Source organism: Euleptes europaea, chromosome 2 (assembly GCF_029931775.1).
Source record: "Euleptes europaea isolate rEulEur1 chromosome 2, rEulEur1.hap1, whole genome shotgun sequence".
Taxonomy (NCBI): domain Eukaryota; kingdom Metazoa; phylum Chordata; class Lepidosauria; order Squamata; family Sphaerodactylidae; genus Euleptes; species Euleptes europaea.
The window spans coordinates 132,562,579-132,589,527 of NC_079313.1; the positions used below are offsets into that span (position 1 = coordinate 132,562,579).

Below are 26,949 nucleotides of genomic sequence, written 5' to 3' on the forward strand. Positions count from 1 at the left end.
CTGCTGCAGCCGTCTTGTTTGTGGGCCTCCTAGAGGCACCTGGTTGGCCATTGGGTGAACAAACTGCTGGACTTGATGGACCTTGGTCTGATCCAGTATGGCCTTTCTTATGTTCTTTTGTTCTTATGTTCACTACACCTAATATAATGGGCATGCTCCTCTGATCCTGGAGATAATAGGTATTTATCATGACTAGTATTCATTTTGACTAGTAGACAGGGATAGCCCTCTCCTCCATGAACATGTCCACTCCCCTCTTAAAGCCTTCCAAGTTGGCAGCCATCCCCACACCCTAGTTTGATTCTACCCACCCAGTTGCTAAACAAGGTGATGACAGCTCACAGCAGAGAATGGCAGCCCAACAATGGCCCTTTCAAGCCAGTGCAGCTTATAGAATCAGAATTAGGGCTGTTGAAAAAAAAATTCGGTATAGTTTGGCTTCGGCAAAATTCGGCCCGTTTTTATTTGGGCCGTGCCGAAGTCCGAACTCCCCCGCTTCGGATCCCCAAAATTCGGGGGGGATCCGGAGTTCGGGGGAAAATTCGGCCCCCCACGAGCCTTCAGGGAAGCCCCCTGAAGGCGTGCGGGGGGCCCTTTAAACAAGCCCCTCTGCGCTGTTTGCGCAGGCAGCACAGAGGGGTTTAAAGACCCCCCTCCCCCCCTCCCGGAACTCCCGGGAAGGCAGGCGGGGGGCTGTCAAGTGCCTCTGCACTCTCTGCGCAGAGAGCGCAGAGGGGCTTGAAGACCCCCCGCGCGCCTTCAGGGAGCTTCCCTGGAGGTGCGCGGGGGGGCCCTTTAAACAAATCTGCTCCTCCCAGCCGGGAGGTGCAGATCTGTTTGAAGACACCCCCCCCGCGCCTCCAGGGAAGCTCCCTGAAGGCGCGTGGGGGGGGGGTCTTCAAACAAATCTGTGCCTCCCGGCTGGGAGGCGCAGATCTGTTTAAAGGGCCCCCCAACAAGCCCCTCTGCGCTGTCTGCGCAGGCAGCGCAGAGGGTTTCCAGACCCCCCCCCCAGCCCTGCCGGGACTCCCAGCAAGGCTGGCGGGGGGCTGGCAAGCCCCTCTGCGCTTTCTGCGCAGGCAGCGCAGAGGGTTTCCAGACCACCACCCCAGCCCTGTCGGGACTCCCGGCAAGGCTGGCGGGGGGCTGGCAAGCCCCTCTGCGCTGTCTGCGCAGAGAGCTCAGAGGGGTTTAAAGACCACCCCCCCAGACCACCCCCCCAGCCCTGCCGGGACTCCCAGGAAGGCAGGCGGGGGGCTTTCAAGCGCCTCTGCACTCTCTGCGCAGAGGGGTTTGAAGACCCCCCGCGCGCCTCCGGGGAAGCTCCCTGGAGGTGCGCAGTGGGCCCTTTAAACAGATCTGTGCCTCCCGGCCGAAAGATGGCCAAGATGCCCTCCCTCTCATCATCTGCCTAAGGTCATAGAATCAGCATTGCTGGTCGATAGCCATCTAGCCTCTGCTTAAAAACCTCCAGGGTTTGTATCCTGGATATTATGGGATGCTGGACAATTTCTTCATTTTCATATTTAGCTGCCGGCATTCTTGTGTCTTTATTTTGGGGATGCCCGAGCGACAGCCAAGAGCCAAGCTGACCCGCAGAGCAGAAGACAGCTCCTTGTTTCATCGGGTCATGAATACCCCTTTCTGTTCCCTCGGCGGTCCCTGCGTTTGCTCCAGCTACGCAAAACCCTGGTCCCTCTGGAGCTTCCTCTGAGAAAGGGAGGCCCTTCTTTCTGCTTTGGCCTGGGCAGCGGGTGAATCTTGTCTTTGTCTCCCCCACCCCCGCCCAAACTAATTTTCTTGCCGGAAGCTTGCAAGATATCTCTGAAAGGTTAAGGCATGCAGATGTGGGGCTGGGTTGGTTGCTATGTCCCTTTAGACTGTTGATGGTTACATTCTAGTAGAAGCCAGATCACTTCTAAAAAGCCTGGAGGCTGCGTTATGGAGCAATCGGTGCCATCCTGAACAGAATTTGTGCCCTTCAGAGCCAATAGCCTGCAGAGGACTTAGAACATAAAAAGTGCCAGGTGCCTCTAGGAAGCCCACAAACAAGACGGCTGCAACAGGATTATCCTGCCTGTGTTTCAAAGCACCTAATATAATAGGCATGCTCCTCCGATCCTGGAGAGAATAGGTATGCATCATGACTAGTATCCTAGAGAGAATAGGTATGCATCATGACTAGTATCCTAGAGAGAATAGGTATGCATCATGACTAGTATCCATTTTGACTAGTAGCCATGGATAGCCCTCTCCTCCATGAACATGCCCTCTGAAAGCCTTCCAAGTTGGCAGCCATCACCACATCCTGGGGCAGGGAGTTCCACAGTTTCACTATGCATTGTGTGAAGAAATACTTCCTTTCATCCGTTTTGAATCTCTCACCCTCCAGCTTCAGCAGATGACCCAGCATTCTAGTATTATGAGAGTGGGAGAAAAGCTTCTCCCTGTCCGCTCTCTCCAAACCATGCATAATTTTATAGACCTCTATCATGTCTCCCCTTAACCGCCTTCTTTGCAATCTAAACAGCCTCTTTGCACATGTTGATTCACTAGCCTGCCTCCTTGCACAAAGAAAAGTTGAAAAGAGCCAGTGGGAGGAAGAGCCTGGAACTCCGGCTGAGTTATAGGCTGTCGGCTTGGCATTTTTCGCACAGGTGGCCTTGGAGCTGCCAGCTAAAGTTGTGCAGTCAGCGGAACCGAGTCTCCAGGGCTGCCAAATGTCTCGGAAGCTTTTAATGGATAGGGATGTTCTGGAATGCCTGGCGGGCCACTGGAAATAGGGCTGAAAATAAGCTTGCCAACCTCCAGGTAATGCAACCGAAACAAAAGCTGGTGCCCCAAAAGTGACTACTGGAATACTCAAGCACTTATGGCAAAACAGACAGAAATATGCTGATTAGTCAATCACTATATTGTGCATACAAACACAAAATGCAAAACAGTGTTATACACAAATCAATTCCAAAGAAGAAAGTTCAACAGCCCGTATAATTTAAGGTCCTTGCAGCTGTGTAGGTGAACGCCAAGCTTGTAAAGGAGTCCTTGCAGCTGTGTAGGTGAACGCCAAAATAGGTTTCCGGTAAAAGTCCTATTTCGCAAAACTGCTTTTTCATCATTGGCAGTCCACTATAACATTATCCACAGAACGTATGTTCTGGCTGAACAAGCTCTTAGCTCACTTGTAAGGTGGATGGCGAATCTGCGTCACCTGGAGAGCCACTGCCGATTTTAGTAGACAATACGGACTTTGACGGACCAACTGCTCTCCAGCCAATAGAGATCAATTCCCCTGGAGAAAATGGCCACTTTGGCAATTGCACTCCATGGCACTGAAGTCCCTCCCCTCCCCAAACCTTGCCCTCCTCAGGCTCCTTCCCAAAAACCTCCCGCCGGTGGCGAAGAGGGACCTGGCAACCCTATCCTGTATATAGTTTCTTCTCCTTTCTGAGCACAGTTTGAAAGATGTTCATGCTTTTCTGTGTCAGGATCAAACCGGTTGAAGCTGACGGTCCTATCAGAAGACAGACTGCAGATGAAATGGAAAGAGATGGAAGGGAACACCGATGGGTACAAAGTCCGTGTGAAGCCTATGGCAGGTAAACGTTCCAGACGTTCCAGCGGTGGTGGGCTCCCCAAGAAACAATTCAGGTTGGAGTAGACCAGGGGGTCGCCAGCCTTTTCCAGCCTGTGGTTGCCTTTGGCATTCTGACACAGGGTGGTGGGCGAAACCACAAAATGGCTGCCGCAGGGGGTGGAGCCAGCCACAAAATGGCTGTCGCAGGAGGTGGGGCCAATCACCGAATGTCAGGGAGTGGGCTTTTTTTTTGCATAACTCTAAGGGCGAAAATGCATGGTCGCTTTATTCTCCTTTAATCCCTGTTGCACCCAGGATTCAGCCTGGATCGAATGCATGCGTTTCGTCTAATGTGCGTTCGATCCTGGCTAAAATAGGAATTAAAGGAGGATAAAGCGACCATGCATTTTCGCCACTAACAGTAACTCTTCAACGCCCTGACCTGGATGGCCCAGGCTAGCCTGATCTCGTCAGATCTCAGAAGCTAAGCAGGGTCAGCCCTGGTTAGTATTTGGATGGGAGACCACCAAGGAAGTCCAGGGTTGCTGTGCAGAGAAAGGCACTGACAAACCACCTCTGTTACTCTCTAGCCTTGAAAACCCTGTAAGCGGTCGCCATAAGTCGGCTGCGACTTCATGGCACTTTACACACAACTCTTCAACATTTCAGGCAGAAGCTCTGATTAAGAGGAGGCCTTTTAAACTGAACATACGGTTTTAAAATGTTTTCTTGCATATACGCAAAGATTACCTCCCGTCGTGCATTCAAGGTAGGGTTGCCGGCGTCCAGATTTTCCACTATTGCAACTGATCTCCAGGCGACAGAGATCAGTTCCCCTGGAGAAAATGGTTGCTTTGGCAATTGGACTCAATGGCATTGAAGTCCCTCCCATTTCTAAACCCCGCCCTCCTCAGGCTCATCCCTCAAATCTCCAGGTATTCCCCACCCTGGAACCGGCAACCCCCAGCGGCTGGTGGCACTCATGTCAGGGGTTCGTAGTTTCTAATCACCATGAAAGGCCATAAATGAGGATCTTCTTGTCCATCCCGAAGGGCCAAGATATACAAAAACAAGGAGGAGGCATGTTTTGCATAATCCAGGTGTACCGTTTGCTCTATCAAGGCTTTGGAACCAGCAGGAACTTTCCTGGGTCCGGCCGTTCTCTTCACTGTTTCCCTTTCCTGCTTATCACAGGTGATTCAGAACAGGAGGTCATGCTCAAGACCAAGACTGCCAAAGCGACGGTGGGGGGGCTGAGCCCCACAAAAGAGTACTCTTTGCAGATCTACATCCTAAATGGTTCTCAGGAGGCTCTCTTCGTCAAGAGGCGGTTTGTGAGTAAGTGGGCCTCCTGCGTTGAGCGCCGCGGTTAGCTACGGCAGGGCTTCTTAAACTTTTCCCACTCGCGACCCCTTTCCGCCCGAGAAATTTTTACACGACCCCTGGTTATATAGGTTTCTAAAACAGGTATACAAATCAAACATTTCCTGATACTAAATCATAAAGAAATTTATTTTAAATTTAATGGAAGCTTGATGTATGGAAATGGTCTGCTGAAACTTTTTGGGTCATGGAAGTAAATAACATCACCTGGTCGATAACATCCCAATGCGCCTCTGTTTTCAAAGGGCATCTCCCCGCCCCCCACTCCAGACTGGCTGGCGATTCTTGTTGCTCATCTGGAGTGAGATGGAACAAGAGGGTGAATTCAACCCCATTCCTTAGTAGAGCAGCAATGGAGGAAGAGGAAGGAGGACCGAGTTCACTCCCTTGCCCGTACTCATTCCATCCCCTCACCTAGTGTTGCCAGATCTCCCCTGGCCACCGGCAGGGGATGGGGGGTGGGATATAGTTGCTCAATACATAGGGTTGCCAACTTCGAAGTACTAGCTGGAGATCTCCTACTATTACAACTGACCTCCAGCTGACAGAGATCAGTTCACCTGGAGAAAATGGCCGCTTAGGCAATTGGACTCTATGGCATTGAAGTCCCTCCCCTCCCCAGACCCCACCCTCATCAGAAACCTCCTGCCAGTGGCAAAGAGGGACCTGCCAACCCTAAATGAGGGATATAATTATTTTCTATCTCAGCCTTCCATCAAGGTGCTCAGGGGTATCATACCTTGTTCCCACCAACCTCCACTTTATCTTCACAACAACCCTATCAGGTAGATTAGGCTGGGAGAGAGAGAAAGAGACCCAGTCTCAAGGACCCCCAGGGAGTCCCATGGCAAGGGGGAATTTGCTTTCTGAAGTCTGAGCCTGTGCGGGTGGGAATCACCGGAAACTATGGTAACACTCTATGGTAAAACAACAAAATTTCTGGCAATTCCTAGAGCTACTCTTTGTCATTTCCCTTTTTTTTTAACCGAAAGTGATGTGGTGTCACACGTGACACTGTGATTTTTTTCCCCTCAATGAGAGCAACCGAAGCAGGGGGCAGGGGATCCCCACTGGGGGTCTAGACCCCAGGCAGTAATGAGGATGAAAGGGGCTCAGTGGTAGAGCATCTGCTTGGCATTCAGAAGGTGATGTGAAAGACCTCTGCCCGAGATCCCGGAGAACCACTGCCGGTCTGAGTAGACAATACTGACTTCAATGGACCAAGGGTCTAATTCCATATAAGGCAGCTTCATGCATTCAGGTGTTCACTAGTACTGCCTTTTGCTTCTTGGAAGAAGGGTGGGATTTAATCATGTGTTGAGATGTGCAAACATTTATTCAGACAGTTAATACAATATCTGACTGAAATCCACTGTTCCTTTGGCTGTTGCAGTTGACGAACTCAAAAACTTCTCCCAAGTTAGAAGTAACAAAAGGAACCCAACAAGTGTCCCAGAAAAGGCAGAGACGTTCCTGGGGACCACAGCTGCTGAGTACATCCTGGAGACTGAAGCCACCTTCCCGCCTACCGGTGAAACTCTGATAAGTATGTACAGGAGTCCAAGTGTACACGCACTATGGGTTCAAACGCATCCTAGTTTACTTGTTGAGACTGAAGTTAAGGCTTTTTTAATATGAATTTTTATTTTATTTTTATAACAAAAAACAAAACAATAAAACAAAAAAATGAAACAATAAAAACGGTACATACAAATTAATAAAACTTCGCGATACAGTAATCTTACATTATTCAAAATACCCTTAAAACCCACCATCCACCTTAAAATAGTGTCCCACCACCACACTAATGGACTTCCGGAGAAGTGTCTTAACATATTTAAATTATTCAGTTTTAACAATATATTCAAAATACTGAAAATTGTATCTATAACTCATTCACTAAATTAGAAAAGTTCATTTTCACCAGTTTGTCCCAATATGTGGCGGCCTTTGACCATGTTTTTTTAAATTCTTCCATATCCTTCCCTTGTAAGGAATCTGTTAATTTACCCATCTGCATATACATCCATAATTTCTCTCTCCAGTCTTTGATTAGAGGTTTATTTACTTGCTTCCAGGATTTAGCTATTATAATCCTTGCTGCTGCAAAACTGTATTGACATATGACTCTATCGCTTCTATCCATTTTATCTTTAGGGATTCCCAATAAACAAAAAGCAGGGTCCCTTTTTACTTTAGTATTGATCAGATTATTCGTTTCATTTAATACCTTTCTCCAAATTTGTTAAATTTTTTGTACATATCCACCAGGCATGCATAAAAGTTCCTTTTTCAATTCCACATTTCCAACATTAATCCGTATCACCTTTTTTCATTTTACTTATCATCACTGGAGTAATATACCATCTATAAACATTTTATATAAATTCTTTCTTATTTCATTAGTGATTGTAAATTTATATTCTTTTTTCCATAGATTCTCCCAAATTTCCAAATCAATATTATATCCTAACTCCTTCATCCATTTCACCATCACTGGTTTTATCCTTTCCTGCTCTAAATTTACTTTGATTAATAATTTATATATCCTTGCTATCAGACCTTTATTGCCCTTATTTAATATAATTTCTAATTTAGATTTGTTTTTACTAAATCCCGTCAATTTATCTTTATTAAATATATATTTTAATTTATAATACATAAACCAATCTTTAATATTAAGTTCTTCTCTTGGCTTAAGGAGCCACTCCCCTTCCTTACATTCCATGATCTCTCTATAAATACCCATATCTAAATTAAATTGTTTACCTCTCTTCATAAATGCTTCTACTGGGTTAATCCACCCTGGAGTTTTAGTTCCCATAAATCTTTTATATTTTTTTCCAAATTTGAAATAAACTAGTTCTAATAATATGATAATTAAATTCTTTGTTTACTTTATCCTTTTCATACCACAGATATGCATGCCAATCAAAGCGTAAATTAAATCCTTCCATTTCAAGTAATTTGGGATTCTCTAATAAAATCCAATTTTTTAACCAGGAAAACAAGATGCTTCATAGTACATTCTCAAATCAGGTAACCCCAAACCTCCTGTCTCTTTTAACTCGATTAAGTTATTATATGCTATTCTATGTTTATCTTTACCCCATAAAAAGTTTAAAATATCTTTCTTCCAATTTTTAAAAACTTGTGTTCCTTTTATAATTGGAAGATTTTGAAACAAAAAAAGCATCTTAGGTAGTACCATCATTTTAATCACCGAAATTCTTCCCCATAATGATACTGGTATTTTTTCCCAATTTTTAATATCTGTAACAGTTTGTTGCCATTGTTTAATATAATTATTTTGAAATAAATTAAGATTGTTTGAGGTTAACCATATGCCCAAATATTTTATTTTAATTGGTTCTTGTAGGTTATCCGGGCTGTGTAACCGTGGTCTTGGAATTTTCTTTCCTGACGTTTCGCCAGCAACTGTGGCAGGCATCTTCAGAGTAGTAACACTGAAGGACAGTGTCTCTCAGTGTCAAGGGTGTAGGAAGAGTAATATATAGTCAGAAAGGGGTTGGGTTTGAGCTGAGTATTGTCCTGCAAAAGTATTGTCCTGTAAGTATCAAGATAATGTGCTAATGAGGGTATGGTATGTTAATATGGAACCATTGTATCCTGAGGTGATCTGTTAATGTGTGTAATCCAAAACTAATCTGTATGGCTATTGTTGAATGTTGTCTTTGTCTGGAGGTTTTTCAGGGCAGGAAGCCAAGCCTTATTCATTCTTAAACTCTCCTCTTTTCTGTTAAAGTTGTGCTGATGTTTATGAATTTCAATGGCTTCTCTGTGCAATCTGACAAAATAGTTGGTAGAATTGTCCAGTCTTTCAGTGTCTTGGAATAAGACCCTGTGTCCTGTTTGTGTCAGTCCATGTTCAGCCACTGCTGATTTCTCAGGTTGGCCAAGTCTGCAGTATCTTTCATGTTCTTTTATCCTTGTTTGTATGCTGCGTTTTGTGGTCCCGATGTAAACTTCTCCACAGCTGCAAGGTATACGATATACTCCTGCAGAGGTGAGGGGGTCTCTTTTGTCTTTTGCTGATCGTAGCATTTGTTGTATTTTCTTGGTGGGTTTAAACACTGTTTGTAGGTTATGTTTTTTCAAAAGTTTCTCCATCCTATCAGTGACTCCTTTAATAAATGGCAAGAATACCTTTCCTATGGGAGACTGTTTTTCTTGAGTTTTCTGATTTTTGTTTGGTTCAATGGCCCTTCCATTCTTGGAGTAGCCGTTTGCTAGCAGTGCGTGATTTAGATGGTTAGTTTCTTCCTTGAGAAACTGTGGTTCACAGATCCGTCTTGCACGGTCCATTAATGTTTTGATTATTCCTCTTTTCTGTCGGGGGTGGTGGTTGGAGTTTTTGTGTAAGTAGCGATCTGTGTGAGTTGGTTTCCGGTAGACCTTGTGACCTAACTGAAGGTTTGATTTACGGATGACAAGGGTATCAAGAAATGGGAGTTTACCCTCAATTTCCTTTTCCATGGTAAACTGAATGTTTGGATGGATATTATTAAGATGGTTTAGAAAGTCCATTAATTTTTCTTCACCATGGCTCCAAATGGTAAATGTATCATCTACGAACCTGAACCAGACTGTAGGTTTGTAAGGTGCTGATTCTAATGCTGTCTTTTCAAAATATTCCATGTAAAAGTTTGCTATTACTGGACTGAGTGGACTTCCCATAGCTACTCCATCAATCTGTTCATAAAATTCTTGATCCCATAGGAAATAACTTGTTGTCAAACAATGGTGAAATAAGGCTGTTATATCTTCTGGAAAAATCTGGTTAATCAATGAGATTGTGTCTTTAACTGGAACCTTGGTAAAGAGGGATACAACATCAAAACTGATTAATATATCCTTTGGATTGAGTCTTAACGGACTGATTTTGTTGATGAAGTGAGTTGAATCTTTGATGTAAGAAGTGGTTTTTCCAATGTGGTCCTGTAGGAGGGTGGTCAAATATTTAGCTAATTCATATGTTGGGGAACCAATGGCACTCACGATGGGTCGGAGTGGAACGGAATCCTTATGAATTTTAGGTAGTCCATATAATTGTGGTGGTTGTGCTTCAGTCTTGCATAGTTTTCTGTGTGTGTCGGGATGAAGAGTGGAATTCTTGATCAGAATGCTAGTTTTCCTGGTAATTTTGCAAGTTGGATCTCGTTTTAGTTTTTTGTATGTGGCAGGGTCCAGAAGTTCCTCAATCTTCTTTTTGTATTCTTCTGTTTTCATGATCACTGTGGCATTGCCTTTGTCAGCTGGTAGAATAATGATTTCTGGATCTGCATTGAGGTCTTGATGGCGTTTCTCTCCTTGCGTGTTATATTGCTAGCAGGGGGCTTTGCTTTTCGTAGAATTCTTGCTGTCTCTCCTCTTATTTCCTCAGCATCTTCTTCAGGTAGATTACGAATGGCAGATTCTACATTTGCAATGATGTCTTCCACTGGAATTTGGGTGGGAGTGACTGCAAAGTTTCCTCCCTTAGCTAAGATGGAAGTTTCTTCAGGTGAGAGTTGTCGGTCTGTCAGATTGAAGATAATCCGTTTGTTGTCAAGTTTTGGACTGTTCTGTCTTCTTTCCTGTAATTTGTTAAACTTTTGCTTCTGTCTGGAAGTATGGCTGGTTAACCCCTGTTCCATTTTTCTGTAGGTGAGATTATCAATCTTGTCCCAATCATGGCTTCTCATTTTGTGGCTAGTATTGATATGTAAGGAAAACAACTCCTTGTCTGTGGCAGCAAGTTCTCTGCGGGTAGTGTGAATTCTCTCTCGTAAGAGAGCCCGTTCTAGATGGTCATAAATGCGGTTAGCTCGTGAAGTTTTAAAGATTCTTTTACTTGTGAGAAAAGATGGAATGGTTCCAGTGTCTCTGCATCGCAGTAGAAAAGTTAAAGAACAAAGTAGATGTGCTTTCTTGTTCCGAAGTGTTTCCAATCTCCGGGTCTGTTGAAATATTTCCTCCCCGTAGAGGCGTTCAAAATATTGTCGAAGGCTTTCACGGTCAGAGTTCATTGGTTCTTGTAGGTTATCCGGGCTGTGTAACCGTGGTCTTGGAATTTTCTTTCCTGACGTTTCGCCAGCAACTGTGGCAGGCATCTTCAGAGTAGTAACACTGAAGGACAGTGTCTCTCAGTGTCAAGGGTGTAGGAAGAGTAATATATAGTCAGAAAGGGGTTGGGTTTGAGCTGAGTATTGTCCTGCAAAAGTATTGTCCTGTAAGTATCAAGATAATGTGCTAATGAGGGTATGGTATGTTAATATGGAACCATTGTATCCTGAGGTGATCTGTTAATGTGTGTAATCCAAAACTAATCTGTATGGCTATTGTTGAATGTTGTCTTTGTCTGGAGGTTTTTCAGGGCAGGAAGCCAAGCCTTATTCATTCTTAAACTCTCCTCTTTTCTGTTAAAGTTGTGCTGATGTTTATGAACTCTGACCGTGAAAGCCTTCGACAATATTTTATTTTAAATTCAATAATAAAACCTGTCTTCTTTGTTAATTCTTGTGATAGAGTCATATTTTTAACCAATAGTTTGGTTTTATTTTTATTTATTTTAAATCCTGCAAGTTTTCCATAAACCTCTACCGTTCTGTTCCAGTTTTCAATTTGGCAGTTAGGATTAGTAAGAAAGCATACTAAGTCATATGCATAAGCTTTGATCTTATAATAATTTCTCCCTAATTTAAAACCTATTAAATTTTCATTTTGTCTAATCCTTTTCAATAAAACTTCTAAAACTAAAATAAACAATAAAGGTGAAAGAGGGCAACCTTGTCTAATACCCTTTTGAATTACTATTTGTGGTGATAATATACCATTAATCAACAATCTGGCTGTTTGATGAGTATATATGTTTTCAATAGCTGTCTTAAAATTCACTCCCATACCCGTATATTCTAATATTTTCTTCATAAATTTCCAGTTAACATTATCAAACGCTTTCTCTGCATCTAAAAATATCATTGCTACTGGAGTTGTATTATATTCTCCATATTCTAACAAATCTATTACCGTTCTAACATTTTGACTAATCGTTCTACCTGGTAAAAAACCAGCTTGATCTTCATGTATAGTATAGTTTAAAACCTTTTTTAATCTAGTTGCTAAATTGTCAACAAAAAGTCCATTGAACATAAGTTGTAGAGTCATCTTGTTTCTTCTGCTCTCTTTGCAAAGTTTACCTTTTCTTTCTCTCTCATAATACTAGAAGATGGGGTCATCTGCTGAAGCTCGAGAGATTCAAAACAGATAAAAGGAATAGTAGAAAAGGGCAAGAGTCCAGTAGCACCTTAAAGATTTACAAAAATATTTTCTGGTAGGGTATGAGCTTTCGTGAGCCACAGCTCACTTTTTCAGATACAGAAAGCTCATACCCTACCAGAAAATATTTTTGTTAGTCTTTAAGGTGCTACTGGACTCTTGCCCTTTTCTACTACTGCAGACAGACTAACACGGCTACCCACTGTGAGATAACAGGAAGTATTTCTTCACACAACACATAGTTCAATTGTGGAACTCCCTGCCCCAGGATGTGGTGATGGCTGCCAAGTTGGAGTGCTTTAAGAGGAGAGTGGACATGTTTATGGAGGAGACGGCTATCCATGGCTACTAATAAAAATGGATACTAGTCATGATGCAACCCTATTCTCTCCAGGATCAGAGGAGCAGGCCTATTATATTAGGTGCTGTGGAACACAGGCAGGATAATGCTGCTGCAGTCTTCTTGTTTGTGGGCTTCCTAGAGGCACCTGGTTAGCCACTATGTGAATAGACTGCTGGATCTGATGGACCTTGGTCTGATCCAGCATGGCCTTTCTTTTGTTCTCATGTTTACCTTATGTTAGCCAAATTGCTCAGTTATGAATATTTATGTGGGGAATTAGCAAATCAATAACTGGCAAATGATGTAACTAAAACTGGATCTAACCTGTGTATACCAGAGTCCGTCTCGTGGCCCTCAAAATAAGACGGAGGCAATGGATTTTGTTAAAAGGATTTTACTTAGTTAATATGAGCTCACACAAAAATAAAACAACACATACAATAAAACAATACATACAGAGCCTAGGAAATAAAGGTAGTAAGAGGAGTACATTAGCTCATGCGGCAGGGTCCCTTTGAAGAGGGGCAATATTCACCTGATCCTGAAGACGGCATCCTGGATTCCATGCAGCAAAGGCGAGAAAGGAGGGGGGACAAGGGGGTTCCCGTGACTTGACCAGCAAGGCAGGAGGGATATGTGGTCGGGCAGTGCTTACCCAAATCGAAAGAGTGTGAAAAGGTATGAGAGAGAGATCCTGAGTGTATCCTGGTGTCCCCAGATATACCCTTCTGGGGTGGGGCTAATTAGATTACCCCCTCGTAGTTTCCGGTGTGGACGAAGACCTTGATGGTCAGCTGTGAGGGTGGGGAAGGGGGGCAATTTAGACAGGCTAACCTAAAACCTTGACTGAGCACATTCTGGGAGGGGCGCTCAGGTGCGACGCCGGAGGTGCAATCTCGTGCTGCTGTTATCTCGGGTGTTTCCGATGGGCCATCAAGTATGCAGATGGATGGGTGGGGAGGGGACTGCGTGCGTGTCCGGTTGTCTCTTGCAAAATACTGCTGGAGACATGATCTGGGCACAGAGAAAATGGATTCCCTCTGGTTCTCCCTTGTCCGTCCTTCTTGTGAGTGCGGGAGCCTCTATCCATAGCGTCTGGGCTTGACTCCCATCTAGGAAGGCGATGACACTTGTCTCTGCGGTTCCCAGGTAATACAGTCCGGGAGATGGCAACCGCTTGGTTGCACTTACATCATTCAAATTAATTTAACTCAAGCACAATTTTAATTCATATTAATTGAGAGTGGTTCCACGCAGTGGCCTGTATCAAACCACACATTCCAAAGACTTAAGGGCACTTAGGCTTTTGGGAGAAGAAGGAGCGGCATCTCCCTGCCTTGTACAGACCCCCGCTTTGTCCCCTGAATTGTCTCTAAGGATCCTGAAAGGGGTGAATTAGCTGAATTAGCCAGTGGTTAAGAGCGGTGGTTTGGAGCAGTGGACTCTAATCTGTAGAACTGGGTTGGATTCCCCACTCCTACACATGAAGGGTAGGGTTTTGAAGGCAGGAGTCATTCAGAGGTGGTTTGCCATTGCCTGCCTCTGTGTCATCCTGGTTTTCTTTTGGAGGTCTCGCATCCAAATTCTAGCCAGGGTCGGGGCTGAGAGAGTGAGACTGGCCCAAGGTCACCCATCAAGCTTCTGTGGCACGAGTGGGGATCCGAACCTAGGTTTCCCAGGTCCCAGTCCGACACCTTAACCACTACAACACGCTGGTTCTCATCCTCAGTGGTTACATTCTCCTAAGTCCACTGAAGTGAATGGACTTAGAAGAGCACAACTCCATTTCAGAGGGCATTGTTCGTCACCTGTTCTCTGTGTCTCTGTGGGGTGGCCGCGGACTGCTCCCAGCCGCCACTGTAGCTCATGCACTTGCCAACCCTTTGGCTACAGCAATAGCAAGATTTTGCCACCAATGTCACCTGCATCTGTCTGACTGCTTGAGTTGCCAGCCCTGGCTTGGGAAATACCTGGGGATTTTGAGGGTAGGGATTGAGAAGGGCCGGGTTTGGGGAGAGGAGGATCCTCATCAGGGTATAACACAGGGTTGCCAGCTCAGGGTTGCGAAATACCTGAAGATTTTGGGGGTGGAGCCTGAGGAGTGCGGGGTTTGGGGAGGGGAGGAACTTTAGTGTTGTATAATGCCATATGCCTTTATGCAGGGACGTTTCCCCGCGGTCACCCCCGCCGACTGCTTTGGGCCTTCTTTTTTATTATGCATGCCTTTCCCACCTATCAGAGGTTGCCTTGCTCTCCCGGCATGTTTTGCTCATCCTTTCCAGATGCTGTTTTAGCCAGAATCTGAAAAATGCGGGCAAAATGTGTGGGGAGAGCGATGCGACCTCTGAGGGGCAGGAAAAGCTTGCATAATCAAAAGGAAGCCCCGAAGCAGTCTGCGAGGGTGACCAAGGGGCGAAGCCCCTGCATAAAAGGCCATAGAGACCACCTTCCAAAGCAGCCATTTTTTTTCCAGGTGAACTGATCTCTGTTGCCTAGAGATCAGTTGTAATAGTGGGAGATCTCCAGCTACCACATGGAGGCTGGGAACCCTAGTATAATGCCATAGAGTCCACCCTCCAAAGCATCCATTTTCTCCAGAGGAATGATCGTGGTCATCAAGAGATCAGTTGTAACAGTGGGGGATCGCCATGTGCCATCTGAAGGTTGGCAACCCTACTGAGTGGGGAGGGGGCCTAAGAGGTCAAAATGTTGCTGATACCCATTGCAAACCTGCAGCTGATCCTGCTGGAAATAGAGTCCTTTTTAAAGCAAGAGAGCTCATAAGAACATACGAAAAGCCCTGCTGGATCAGCTCAAGGCCCATCAAGTCCAGCAGCTGGTCCACACAGTGGCCAACCAGGTGCCTCTAGGAAGCCACTAACAAGACGAGTGCAGCAGCATTATCCTGCCTGTGTTCCACAGCACCAAATATAATGGGCATGCTCCTCTGATCCTGGAGAGAATAGGGATGCATCATGACTAGCATCCATTTTGACTAGTAGCCATGGATAGCCCTCTCCTCCATGAACATGTCCACTCCCCTCTTAAAGCCTCCCAAGTTGGCAGCCGTCACCATATCCTGGGGCAGGGAGTTCCACAATCTAACTATGCGTTGTGTGAAGGAATACTTCCTTTTATCAGTTTTAAATCTGTCCCACTCCAGCTTCAGCAGATGACCCCACATTCTAGTATTATGAGATGCTGAATCCATCATGGCCAAACTCAAAGCAGAGTGGAGGGCCATCTCTTATGCAGTGATAGCCTGCCACCCTGAAGAGCGATGTACATGGGAACAAACTGATTGTTCTTCTTGTGATGCTTTGGAACACAGGAAAGGATGAGCCAGAAAGGAAAAGACAAAAAGCAGCCATGCCCAAAGGCGGGATTGAAAATGCGCCCACCCCAGAGCCAACAGCAATGCTGGCGTCGCCGACAGCCATGAGGATAATGCCGCTCCCAAGTCAGATGGAATTTGAAATAGACCATCTGGCCCAGGAGAAAACTACTGGGGAGAGCTTCAGGAGAGGTGAGGTTTGTTTCCAAGCATGCATCAACACAGTTGGTTTTCCAAAGGACATGCTTCTATGTCCAGGAAATGCACAACTTCTGCCACTCCCACAACTGCCTGCACTGGTTCCGCTGCTTCTCTGCCAGGCCACGTCACTGACAGATGGCAATTAAAGGCCCTCCAGACGTGCAGTTTGTGGAGACAGGATTACACAGCAAGCCAGTAGAGAGCCAGCGTGGTGTAGTGATTAAGAGTGGTGGTTTGGAGCGGTGGAGTCTGATCTGGAGAACCGGGTTTGATTCCCTTCTAATACACATGAGTGGCGGAGGCTAATCTAGTGAACTGTATTTATTTCTCCACTCCTCCACATGAAGCCAGCTGGGTGACCTTGGGCTAGTCACGCTCTCTCAGCCTCACCCACCTCACAGGGTGTCTGTTGTAGGGAGGGGAAGGTAAGGTGATTGTAAGCTGATTTGATTCTCCCTTAAGTGGCAGAGAAAGTAGGCATATAAAAACTAACTCCTCCTCCTACTCCTCTTCATCTAAAGGCAAATCCTTACTTCTAAATTCCTGCTTCTTCAAGGGTGGGGGGCTCAGTTCCATAAGTGTTTTGCTCCCTCTAGTGGTCGATTCAATTTTAGACAAGTTTATATCCAGCATAAAACTTGCAGTTTAAATCTGCAGGGAGATACACTGGACTTACTCTTGTGTTATATCGCATTGACCACTAGAGGGAGCAAAATACATGTGGAATTGAACCCCCCCCCCCCCCGAAGAAACATGAACTTAGAAGCCAGGAAGATGAGAATGTAGAAAACTGACTAACGTAACTGACCAGCTGGATAGTATGGGAGGAGAGAGTCCCTTAGATGCCCTGGCCCCAAAGTTATTTAGGCCTTTTATGTGAAATTTGCTGAAACCCCACAAACAGAATCACGCTGTTTTACTGGGGTTTCTGTAGAATCATCAACAAAGTAGGCTGTTAAGATTGCATGACACCAGAGAGCCATGAGAGGTTTTCTCAGCTCTTTCAGTTAACACCCCTTCTGCATATGTACTTTTGTGTTACTGGATAAAATGCTCCATCAGAAGAAAAAGCAGAAGGCCAGCAATGAAGCCATGGGATAGGATATGTGCACATGGCGCTACACTGGAAATCTGAAAAAAGACTGGATCTCATTAAGAGACAGGGTCTGAATAATTGCACCCCAAAGGGGCAGCGGATGACTGCTGTCATTGAGCTAGGCTGTTGCAGAATCATTGTCTTGAGAAAAAGCGGGATTAGCGCACTGATGGAATGGAGTTGACAGCGTGCATTAAAATCACACCCGGACATATTTTCCTAAGAGGTGTTTTGCCTTCTCGTTGGGAGGATGCCGCACACCTTAGCACACCTGTGGCCTGCACACAACGCAAACATTGACTGGAGTCACTCTTTGCAACAATACCCCTCCTTTTCATTGAGAGCTTTTCCACATGTGACAAGCAAGGTCATGCAGTGCCTCAACCGGAGCTCACGGCTCCCACTAATTCCCTCCCCCATAGCTCATTGATAGACCTGCCTCATGGCCTCTTCTACCTCTCTTAAAAACCCAACAGCATGGGAAGGATGTAGAGTTGCCAAATGCCAACCTCCAGGTGGCACCTGAAGAAGAAGGTGGTTTTTATTCCCTGCTTTTCTCTACCTTTAAGGAGTCTCAAAGCCACTTACAATTGCCTTCCCTTCCTCTTCCCACAACAGATACCTTGTGAGGTAGGTGGGGCTGAGAGAGCTGTGACTAGCCCAAGGGCACCCAGCTGGCTTCATGTGGAGGAGTGGGGAAAGGAATCCTGTTTACCAGATTAGAGTTCATCACTCATGCGGAGGAGCAGGGAATCAAATCCGGTTCTCCTCCACAGGGGTGTGGTGGATTTGAATCTGGTGAACCAGGTTGGTTTCCCCACTCCTCCACATGAAGCCAGCTGGGTGACTTTGGGCTAGTCACAGTTCTTTCTGAACTCTCTCAGCCTCACCTCCTCACAAGGTCTCTGTTGTGGGGAGAGGAAGGTAAGGCGATTGTAAGCTGGTTTGAGACTCCCTAAGGTAGAGAAAATCGGGGTATAAAAACCAATGTTTCTTAGTTCTTCTAGATCTTGCAGGTTTCCGCTTGCAACATACTAATTTTGTATTAAGATTCAGCTTTGACTTTGCAGGATACTCTGGGAATGATAACTTTGCTAATAATCAGAGAGAGTATGGTGTAGTGGTTAGAACATTGCCTGTCAAGGGGAGACTTGAGTTCATATTGCTGCCTGGGCCATAAAGTAGATGGAGTGACTTTGGCCCAGTCAATTTCATCACCGTGTTGTTGTGAGAGAGTAAAAAACAGCCTCCTCTCATTCCTATACTGAGCTCTTTGAGTCTGGAGAAAGAGTAAAATATAATTGGGAGGAAGGGAGGCATAACTGAATAGTTATTTATATTGGCATATGTACTGCTGAAGTGAACCCATTATTTATTTTAAAGATTTATAGGCCATCTCTCAATCACCAGGCTCCCGAGTCAGTGAACTGCAACAATAGATCAAATATTTATATAACAATAGCCCATAATTCTCCTTCAACCATACAGTCTTACAAATTAATTTTTAAAGAGAAAGTCACATTTGCATCCTCTTTATATCCTGTCCTTCCACCCAGATGCAAAGGGCAGCATATGTCGTTATCCCCCATCCTTTTTATCCTCACAACAACCCTGTAGGTAGGCTAGGGTATGAAGGAGTAGCTGGCCAAAGACCACCTGGTGAGCTTGGTGGCCAAATGGGGCATTCAGCACAGATTTGAACACATATGAACCCATGAAGCTGCCTTTTACTGAATTGGACTCTGGGTCCATCAAAGTCAGTATTGTCTACTCAGATTGGCAGCTGCTCTCCAGGGTCTCAAGGTAGAGGTCTTTCACATCACCTACTTGCCTGGTCCCTTTAACTGGAGATGCTGGGGATTGAACCTGGGACCTTCTCCAATGCCAAGCAGATGCTCTACCACTGAGCCACAGCCCCTCCCCATTTCTGCCATCTTAATCTGACAAGGTGCAACAATCGTTGCCAACTCTGGGATGGGAAATTCCTGGAGATTTTGGTGGGTGGAGCCTGGGGAGGACAGGGTTTGGGGAAGGGAGGGACCTCAGTGGGGTATAATGCCACAGAGCCCACCTTCCAAAGCAGCCGTTTTCTCCAGGGGAACTGACTTCTCACCTGGAGACCAGTTGTAATTCCAAAAGATCTCCAGTTGTCACCTGGAGACTGGCAACCTTCAACTGCAACCCTAAAGGCCCTTTCTTGGGAATCAGCCCCATTTAATAAGATAGGACTTCTGAGGAGGCAGGATTGCTTCTTCAAAGCTAGGGCTGCCAGCTCCAGGTTGGGAAATTCCTGGAAATATGGGGGTGGAGCCTTTGGAGGGCAAGGTTTGGGGAGAGAAACGACCTCAGCAGGGTATAATGGCAGAGACCACCCTCCAAAGCAGCCATTTTCTTTAGAGGAACCGATCTCTGTCATCTGGAAAGCAGTTGTAATTAAGGGTGATCTCCAGCCCCTATCTGGCTGTTGGCAACCCGAGTTCCCTGGTGGGAATGACTGCTTTGGAGGATGCTGTCTATGGCATTATACCCCTCCGAGGTCCCTCCCCTCCTCAAACCCCAACCTCCCCAGACTCCACACCCTCAATCTTTACGAATTGCCTAACCTGAAGCTGGCAACCATATTCAAAGCTCTTCAACACTCGCTCTAATGCCTGAGGCCTTCACTTTATCTAACTCTTCCTCTTGGCTTAGTTTCTCACTTCCAGTGTGATTCGTCTGCGACGACCGATATAATCTTTCTGGTGGACGGCTCGTGGAGTATCGGCCGCAACAATTTCAGGCTCATCAGAGAGTTCCTGGCTGCTTTGGTGTCACCGTTCAACATTGCTCAGGACAAGATCAGAGTAGGTAAGAGCCGACTTTGCTTCCACCTTCCATGTTCAAGGATGGCACCAGACCACTTATCTGTGGGAACTTAGATGAATTCATTTAGAGCTGCATCCGTTTTTTAACATTTGGTACCATGACGCACATGCTGACAGTGCCCCTCAAACTAATTGGGAGCAGGATGTACTTCTGGCTTTTGACAAATACTTCCTCAGCCAACGCTGTAAGCAGTCAGACCCTTCTTCCCGCTAAGGGGTATGGCACAAGAAATCACATAGAATGGCCACTATTTAACACTAATGATATCAAAATATATATTTAACATACATGCTTGACCAGATGACAATCCACTAACATACTATATGTGCACATCTACTAATCCTATACACAGAATCATAGAGTTGGAAGGGACCACCAGGGTCATCTAGTCCAACCCCTGCACATGCAGGAAAATCACAACTGCCAACCCACCACACCCCCAGTGACCCCTATCCATGCCCAGAAGATGGCCAAGATGCCCTCCCTCTCATGAACTGCCTAAGGTCATAGAATCAGTATTGCTGACAGATGGCTATCGAGCCTCTGCTTAAAAACCTCCAGGGAAGGAGAGCTTACCACCTCCCAAGGAAGCCTGCTCCACTGAGAAACTGCTCTCTCTCTCTGTGTGTTAAGTGCTGTCAAGTCGCTTCCGACTCATGACGACCCTATGAATGAAAGCCCTCCAAAATGTCCTATCTTTGACAGCCTTGCTCAGATCTTGCAAACTGAAGGCTGTGGCTTCCTTTATTGAGTCAATCCATCTCTTGTTGGGTCTTCCTCTTCTAACAAGTAGAGGAACCGCTCTACTTGTTAGAAAATTCTTCCTAACGTCTAGATGGAAACTCTTCTGATTTAATTTTAACAGATACATGCATACCACAAAACACACAAACCATATACAAACCAATACAGAAATGGCATACAGCCTAAACCACAATATATAGGCAATAACAAGAAGGCACAAACTGCACCTCAACAGATAGGCTGCAAGCCATAATTGGGACTTTTTTTGGCTAAGATACAGACAATTCCACATGTACAGAAAGTACAGTGCGATGTGTCAGTAGAAAAACTGACAAAAATCCTCCAGAGGCAGCCAAACATTTTCAGTTTCCTTTTGTGCCTTGCTGTTTTATGAGTGTCATGCTGCTGGCACGCCTGTAGCACATTTAATATACTGTAGCATGCAGCTTACAAAAATGCAGTAGTCAGCATTCCTGTCGGATACCCCGGGGACCAAAAACTGGCATCAGAGCAAGGCACTGCTCTCCACAAAATGGATGCCTGTCAAAGAGTTTTGGGATCCATCTTGTGAGTCAAGCCTGGGCAGGAAGGCGGTTGGCTGCTGAACTTTTCCCCTGGAGCTAAGGTGTGCCTGGCTGGACAATGGGGCCAGCTAATCCCCACTGAGTCACCCTAAGGTGACTCAATCAGCGCTCAGAGCAGACCACCCTTACCCTTTTTGCACCAATTCCAGCAGTCAATCAATGTTCAGGAGAATATTCAGGCATTCTCTTGGGTCCTGCCCACTCATCAAGCCTCTCTTTTTTTTTTCTTTTTCTTTCAATAAGGATACAGGAAAGGGAAAAGGGAAAGGGGTAAATGTTAGCATAGTAAAAACAAAACAGTATTGTAAGATGATTTCTAATAAAGTATGGTTACAGAATGACTTTGGTATGTTGTTCTTACTTCTAAATAATCTCTGGTATTTTAAAAATTATAGTTCTTGTTTAACAGTTAACTTAGCTAAAAAAAGAAGAAAATTTTTTAAGCAAAGTTGGTTATAGTATTTTAGCATCCCTTATTCGTGCTAATTAGACTTCATATATAAATAAAAAGATGCCCACTTCTCCTGAAATTGCTCGGAAGATTCACTGGATTTAGCATTCAGTTCATCAGTCATTTTTGCCATTGTTGCATATTCTAACAGTTTTTCTTTCCAATTGTCAATATCTGGTATATGAGTTTGTTTCCATGTCCTTGCTAAGATTATTCTAGCAGCTGTTGTGGCATATTTGAAAATGTCATGTTGTTTTTGAGGTAGGCTTGACGGTACTATGCTGAGTAAATAAAATTTTGGATCAAGTATAAATTTGGTATCTAACATCCGTTGTAGTTCACAATGAACTCTTTTCCAATATATTTGTAACTTAGGGCAAGTCCACCAAACATGGAAATAGGAACCGTCAGATTCTTGACATTTCCAACATGCACCCTTTTTCCCAGGAGTTGCCATCTGAGAAAGCATATTTGGAGTCAGGTACCATCTGTAGAAGGTCTTATACCAGTTTTCTTTCACTTCTTGAGAAACTGTGTATTTCAATTCAGAGGAGCAAAGTTTTTCCCAGGAGTCGGTATTAATAATTTCTCCAAAATTTTGCATCCACTTTATCATGTTTGTCTTCACTTGTTCTTCTTCTGTATCATATTTCAGGAGGAGCTTATATATTTTTCCTAATATATGTGAATCATTTTTAGATATTAGCTGCTCAAATTCAGTTAGTTCACGGAATGGATGTGGATATAAACAGTCTTTTTGCAAATTTGACCTCAATTGCAGGAAAGTTAACCAATTCAACTTTTGAAATTTTTCTTGTAATTTGGTCATATTTTTGATTTCTCCCGTAGGCTCTATCATATCTCTGTAGGTAAAATGAACACCTGGTTTTAGTTTGACATTGTCATGATAGGCTTCAGTTGGTGACATTATAGAAGGTGGAGACGGACTTATTCTCTTTTTGTATCTTTTCCAGACCTTCAAAAACGCTAATTTAACATCGCAATCTTCTTGTACTTTGTTTTTTTGAATTTTTGATTTAGAGTCCCACAGAACTTTATGGAAGCCTTGTCCCAAATCCGCGCGTTCTAAGACGACATGCCGACTTTTAGGTTGTTTAATCCATTCTGTTATCCAGGATAGGCAGGCAGCGTGGTAATATAGTTTGAAGTTGGGCATTGCTAACCCTCCTCTTTTCTTCTCATCTTGAAGAACTTTGAATCTTACTCTTGTTTTTTTCCCATTCCATACGAATCGATTGATTTGTTTTTGCCAATTTTCTAATATCCTTTCGGGAATATCAATCGGCAAAAATTGAAATAAAAAATTTAATCTTGGAAGAACATTCATCTTTATCGTCGATATCCTTCCTAACCATGAAATGTTCATCTTTGACCATAGATTCAAATCTCTTTCTATTTCACCCCAGATTTTTAAGTAATTTAGCCTTAAAAGTGTGTTATTTTGTGAGGATATGTTGACACCTAGATATTTTACTGATCCTTTGGCAATTCGGCATCCAGTAATGTCTTCAATATGTTTGTCTTCATCTGCTGTTAAGTTAAAGGTCAAAATTTTCGTCTTTGTTTTGTTAAGTCTATACCCAGAATATTTTGCATATTCGGAAAGATGATTGTAAACGTACGGGAGTGTTTGTTCAGGATTTTGACAAATTAAGACGACGTCATCTGCATAACTTTTAATTTTATGTTCTTCATTGCCTATTGATAGACCTTTAATGTTTGGATCATTTCTTATATAATTAGAGAAGACCTCCATTGATAAGTCGAATAAAAATGGAGAAAGAGGACAGCCTTGTCTGGTTCCTTTTGCGATATCGAATTCTGTAGACAACTGACCGTTAATCAAAAGACGAGCCTTTTGCACCGAATATATCGAGTTGAAGACTCTAAGTAGGGTTTCTCCACAGTCCATTTGTTGTAATGTTTTATCAATAAAGTGCCAAGAAACATTGTCAAAAGCTTTTTCTGCATCCAAGAATATCATTGCTGTTTTTATTGATTTTGACTTTGCATATTTTATTGCACTGAGAACCAGTCTCACATTGTCTCTCATGAGTCTTTTAGGAATGAAACCTGTTTGGTCTGGATGTACCAAGTTTCTGATATATTTTTGAAATCTTTTGGTAATTATGGAGACGAAGATTTTGTAATCAATGTTCAATAATGATATTGGTCTATAAGCTTGGGGATAACACTGGTCCGCAGCTTCTTTCGGGATTAGTGAAATATGTGCTTCTTGCCATGATAAAGGAATCTTGCCGTGTTCGATTACCTCGTTGTAAAGAGAAAGTAGGACCGGAGTTAATTGCTGTTCTAACAGTTTGTAGTATTGTGGTGTTAACCCATCAGGTCCAGGTGCTTTATCTATTTTTAAGTTATTAATGGCATCTACAATTTCTTGAGTTGTTATCTTCTGGTTAAGTGTCTCTTGTTCTTCTGATGTGAGTTTGGGTAATTGTGCATGAATTAGATAAGTTAAGAGTCCTTGTTCTCGCAATTCGTCCTTCGAATAAAGTTGCTTATAATATTCCAAAAATATTTTTTCGATTTCCTCTTGTTTGTTGTAGGTTAAGCCGTCGGCTTTAGCTCCAATTATCTTCCTTTTCTTCTCTTGTTGTCGAAGTTGGCTAGCTAGAAAACGACCAGGCTTATTTGCTCTTTCGAAAATCCTTTGCTTGGCATATTTAACTTTTATTCTAATTTCTTCTGTTTCTATCAACTCTATTTGGTGCTTGGTCATCTTGATGTCATGTAAAATGGTTTTGTCTGGTTTGAGTTGAGCTTTCTTTTCCAGCCTTCTTAATTGGTCTTGTAATTCTTTGAATTTCTTCTGTCTTTTTTTTTTTTTTTTGGAATTCAAGGCTATCATTTTCCCTCTTACGAAAGCTTTACTTGCATCCCATATAACAAGATCAGACATGTCTTCTGTTTTATTGAAAATAAAAAATACTTTCAAATCACGCTTACATTGTTCAAGTATATGTTTGTTCCGAAGTAATTGGTCATTCAACCGCCATCTTCTGATCCCAATTTTACCTCTTGCTAAGGTCAATTCGATTGGGTTATGATCTGACAATATCCTGGGTGCGATAAGTATCTTCTCCACACTTGTTGTCATTGATCTAGAGGTCCAACACATGTCAATTCTTGAGTGAGATTTATGACGATTTGAATAAAAAGTGTAATCTTTTGTTTTCGGGTTTTTCATTCTCCATATGTCAATTAAATCAAATTCTTTCATGAATTTAAAAACGCTCTTCGGAAACTTCCCAGATGTGCTGCTGTGGGTCTTGTCAATCGTAGGATTCACGATTGCGTTGAAATCTCCTATCATTATAATTTCTCCTTGATGGTGTTCAGCGAGATTCTTAAACAGTGTTTCATAAAAAGTTTCTTTGGCAGTATTCGGAGCGTAGATATGTGCTATTGTAAAACAGACACCATCTGGTCCAGAAAGAATTAAAATCTGGTAACGTCCGTCCGGGTCTGCTATGTGGGTTCTTACCGTCAGAACTTTCTCGTTGATATAAGTTACAAGACCTCTCTTCTTCACTTTCGCCGATGCCAGATAAGAAGTTCCAAGATGATTTGTATGTAGAATTTTTTCATGATTTATTTTTATATGGGTTTCCTGGAGACAGATGATATCTTTTTTTTGCTTTTTTAAACTATAAAAGACTCTTTTTCTTTTGTTGGGGGAGTTGAGGCCATTGATATTTAGTGATATTATCTGGAGATGATTCATGATGGAATTAGAATTCTATTCTATAAGGCAGCTGCTTGGTTTGATTTATCTCCTTCGGAGGCCTTCTTGTTTTTCCTTAATTCTCGCTTCTCAAGAGGTTGTTTTTTTTCCCCCTTCTGAGTTGGTTGAGATTTGCTGGGACCTTCTCCTGGGGAGTCTTCAGAATCTTTTGGATCTATATCTCCTTGAGATTTTAATTCTTCAAGTAATTCTTTGGCTTGGAGTTGATCGTGAATTATCCTTTTCCCTTGCGGCAGGGAAATTTCTAATGAATATGGAATGAGCCAACGAAACCTAATTTGTCGCTTGTCTAATTCTTGCTTCAAATCGTTATATTCTTTCCTTTTTGTTAGGACACTTCTCGGAAGATCGGTTAGGATCTGTATTGAATTCCCCTCCCAAATCAGTGGGTCGTCTCTTTGTGTCTTCAACAGTAGGTCTCTGGTTCTTTTGTGGGCGAACCTCACCAGTATATCTCTTGGTTTTTTAAACTTGGTGGCATAGAATGAGTTTATTCTATAGCAGTATTCCAAGAGAGTATCGTCTTCTTCAAAGTCGTAGTTGTCGTGGAGAAGTGTCCTGATGTCAGATTCTAGGGTTTCTTTCCCGAAATGTTCAGGGAGCCCACGAAATTTAATGTTCTTATCTCTAAGCCTCACTTCATGAGCGTCAACTTTGGTTGAAAGATCTTGAGTTATTTTTGATTGTTCCAAAAGTTCTGTGGTATGATGTGTTACTGATGTCTCAATTTCCTCTTGCTTCTGTTTAATTCTAACAATTTCTTGTGAATTGAGTTCAAGTTTCTCTTCAACCTTGGAGATACTTTGGAGAACCTTTTGTTCTGAGTCTTGTATTGATTTCTGTAAAGTAGTTTTCAAATCCGATATCATCTCTTGTGTACGTAAGAAAAAATCTTGGGTTTCTTTTGCCATGACCAGACTTTTATTTTTTGTATCTTGAGTAATCTCTAATGTGGGTTTAAATTTTGCAACATCCACCTCTTGTTCTTCTTCTCCTGAGACTACAAATTCTTCTAAGAATTTTTGTTGTTGTTTACCTTTCAACTTCTGGGATTGTCGGTGTGCGAAGCTTGTAAATCTCTTCCTCATAGTAGATTAAGAAAAGCCTAAAAAGTTGTCGATTCCTGTTACACACGTTATAAAATTATGATAATCTAGCCACTTCCACCCCCACAACCTAAAAATATAATATATTTAGTCTAACAATTCATTGGTTTACTATGTTCAGTATATTAAATCAGATCACAGAGTTAATTCATGTAGTTTTAAAAATAAGGCTAATTATGTTGCATTACAGTTGTAAGATT

At 43.4% G+C, this 26,949-nt stretch overlaps 1 protein-coding gene across 1 annotated transcript in view; it reads left to right on the plus strand.

Moving 5' to 3' along the window:
* The window catches only part of COL20A1 (collagen type XX alpha 1 chain), a 156,446-nt gene that overhangs the window by 470 nt on the left and 129,027 nt on the right, over positions 1-26,949 (plus strand). Inside the window, exons 2-6 of the mRNA XM_056844904.1 lie at positions 3,489-3,599; positions 4,772-4,915; positions 6,354-6,506; positions 15,913-16,107; positions 19,904-20,059. Of these exons, the coding sequence (XP_056700882.1) occupies positions 3,489-3,599; positions 4,772-4,915; positions 6,354-6,506; positions 15,913-16,107; positions 19,904-20,059 (759 nt within the window). The remainder of the gene's footprint in view (positions 1-3,488; positions 3,600-4,771; positions 4,916-6,353; positions 6,507-15,912; positions 16,108-19,903; positions 20,060-26,949) is intronic.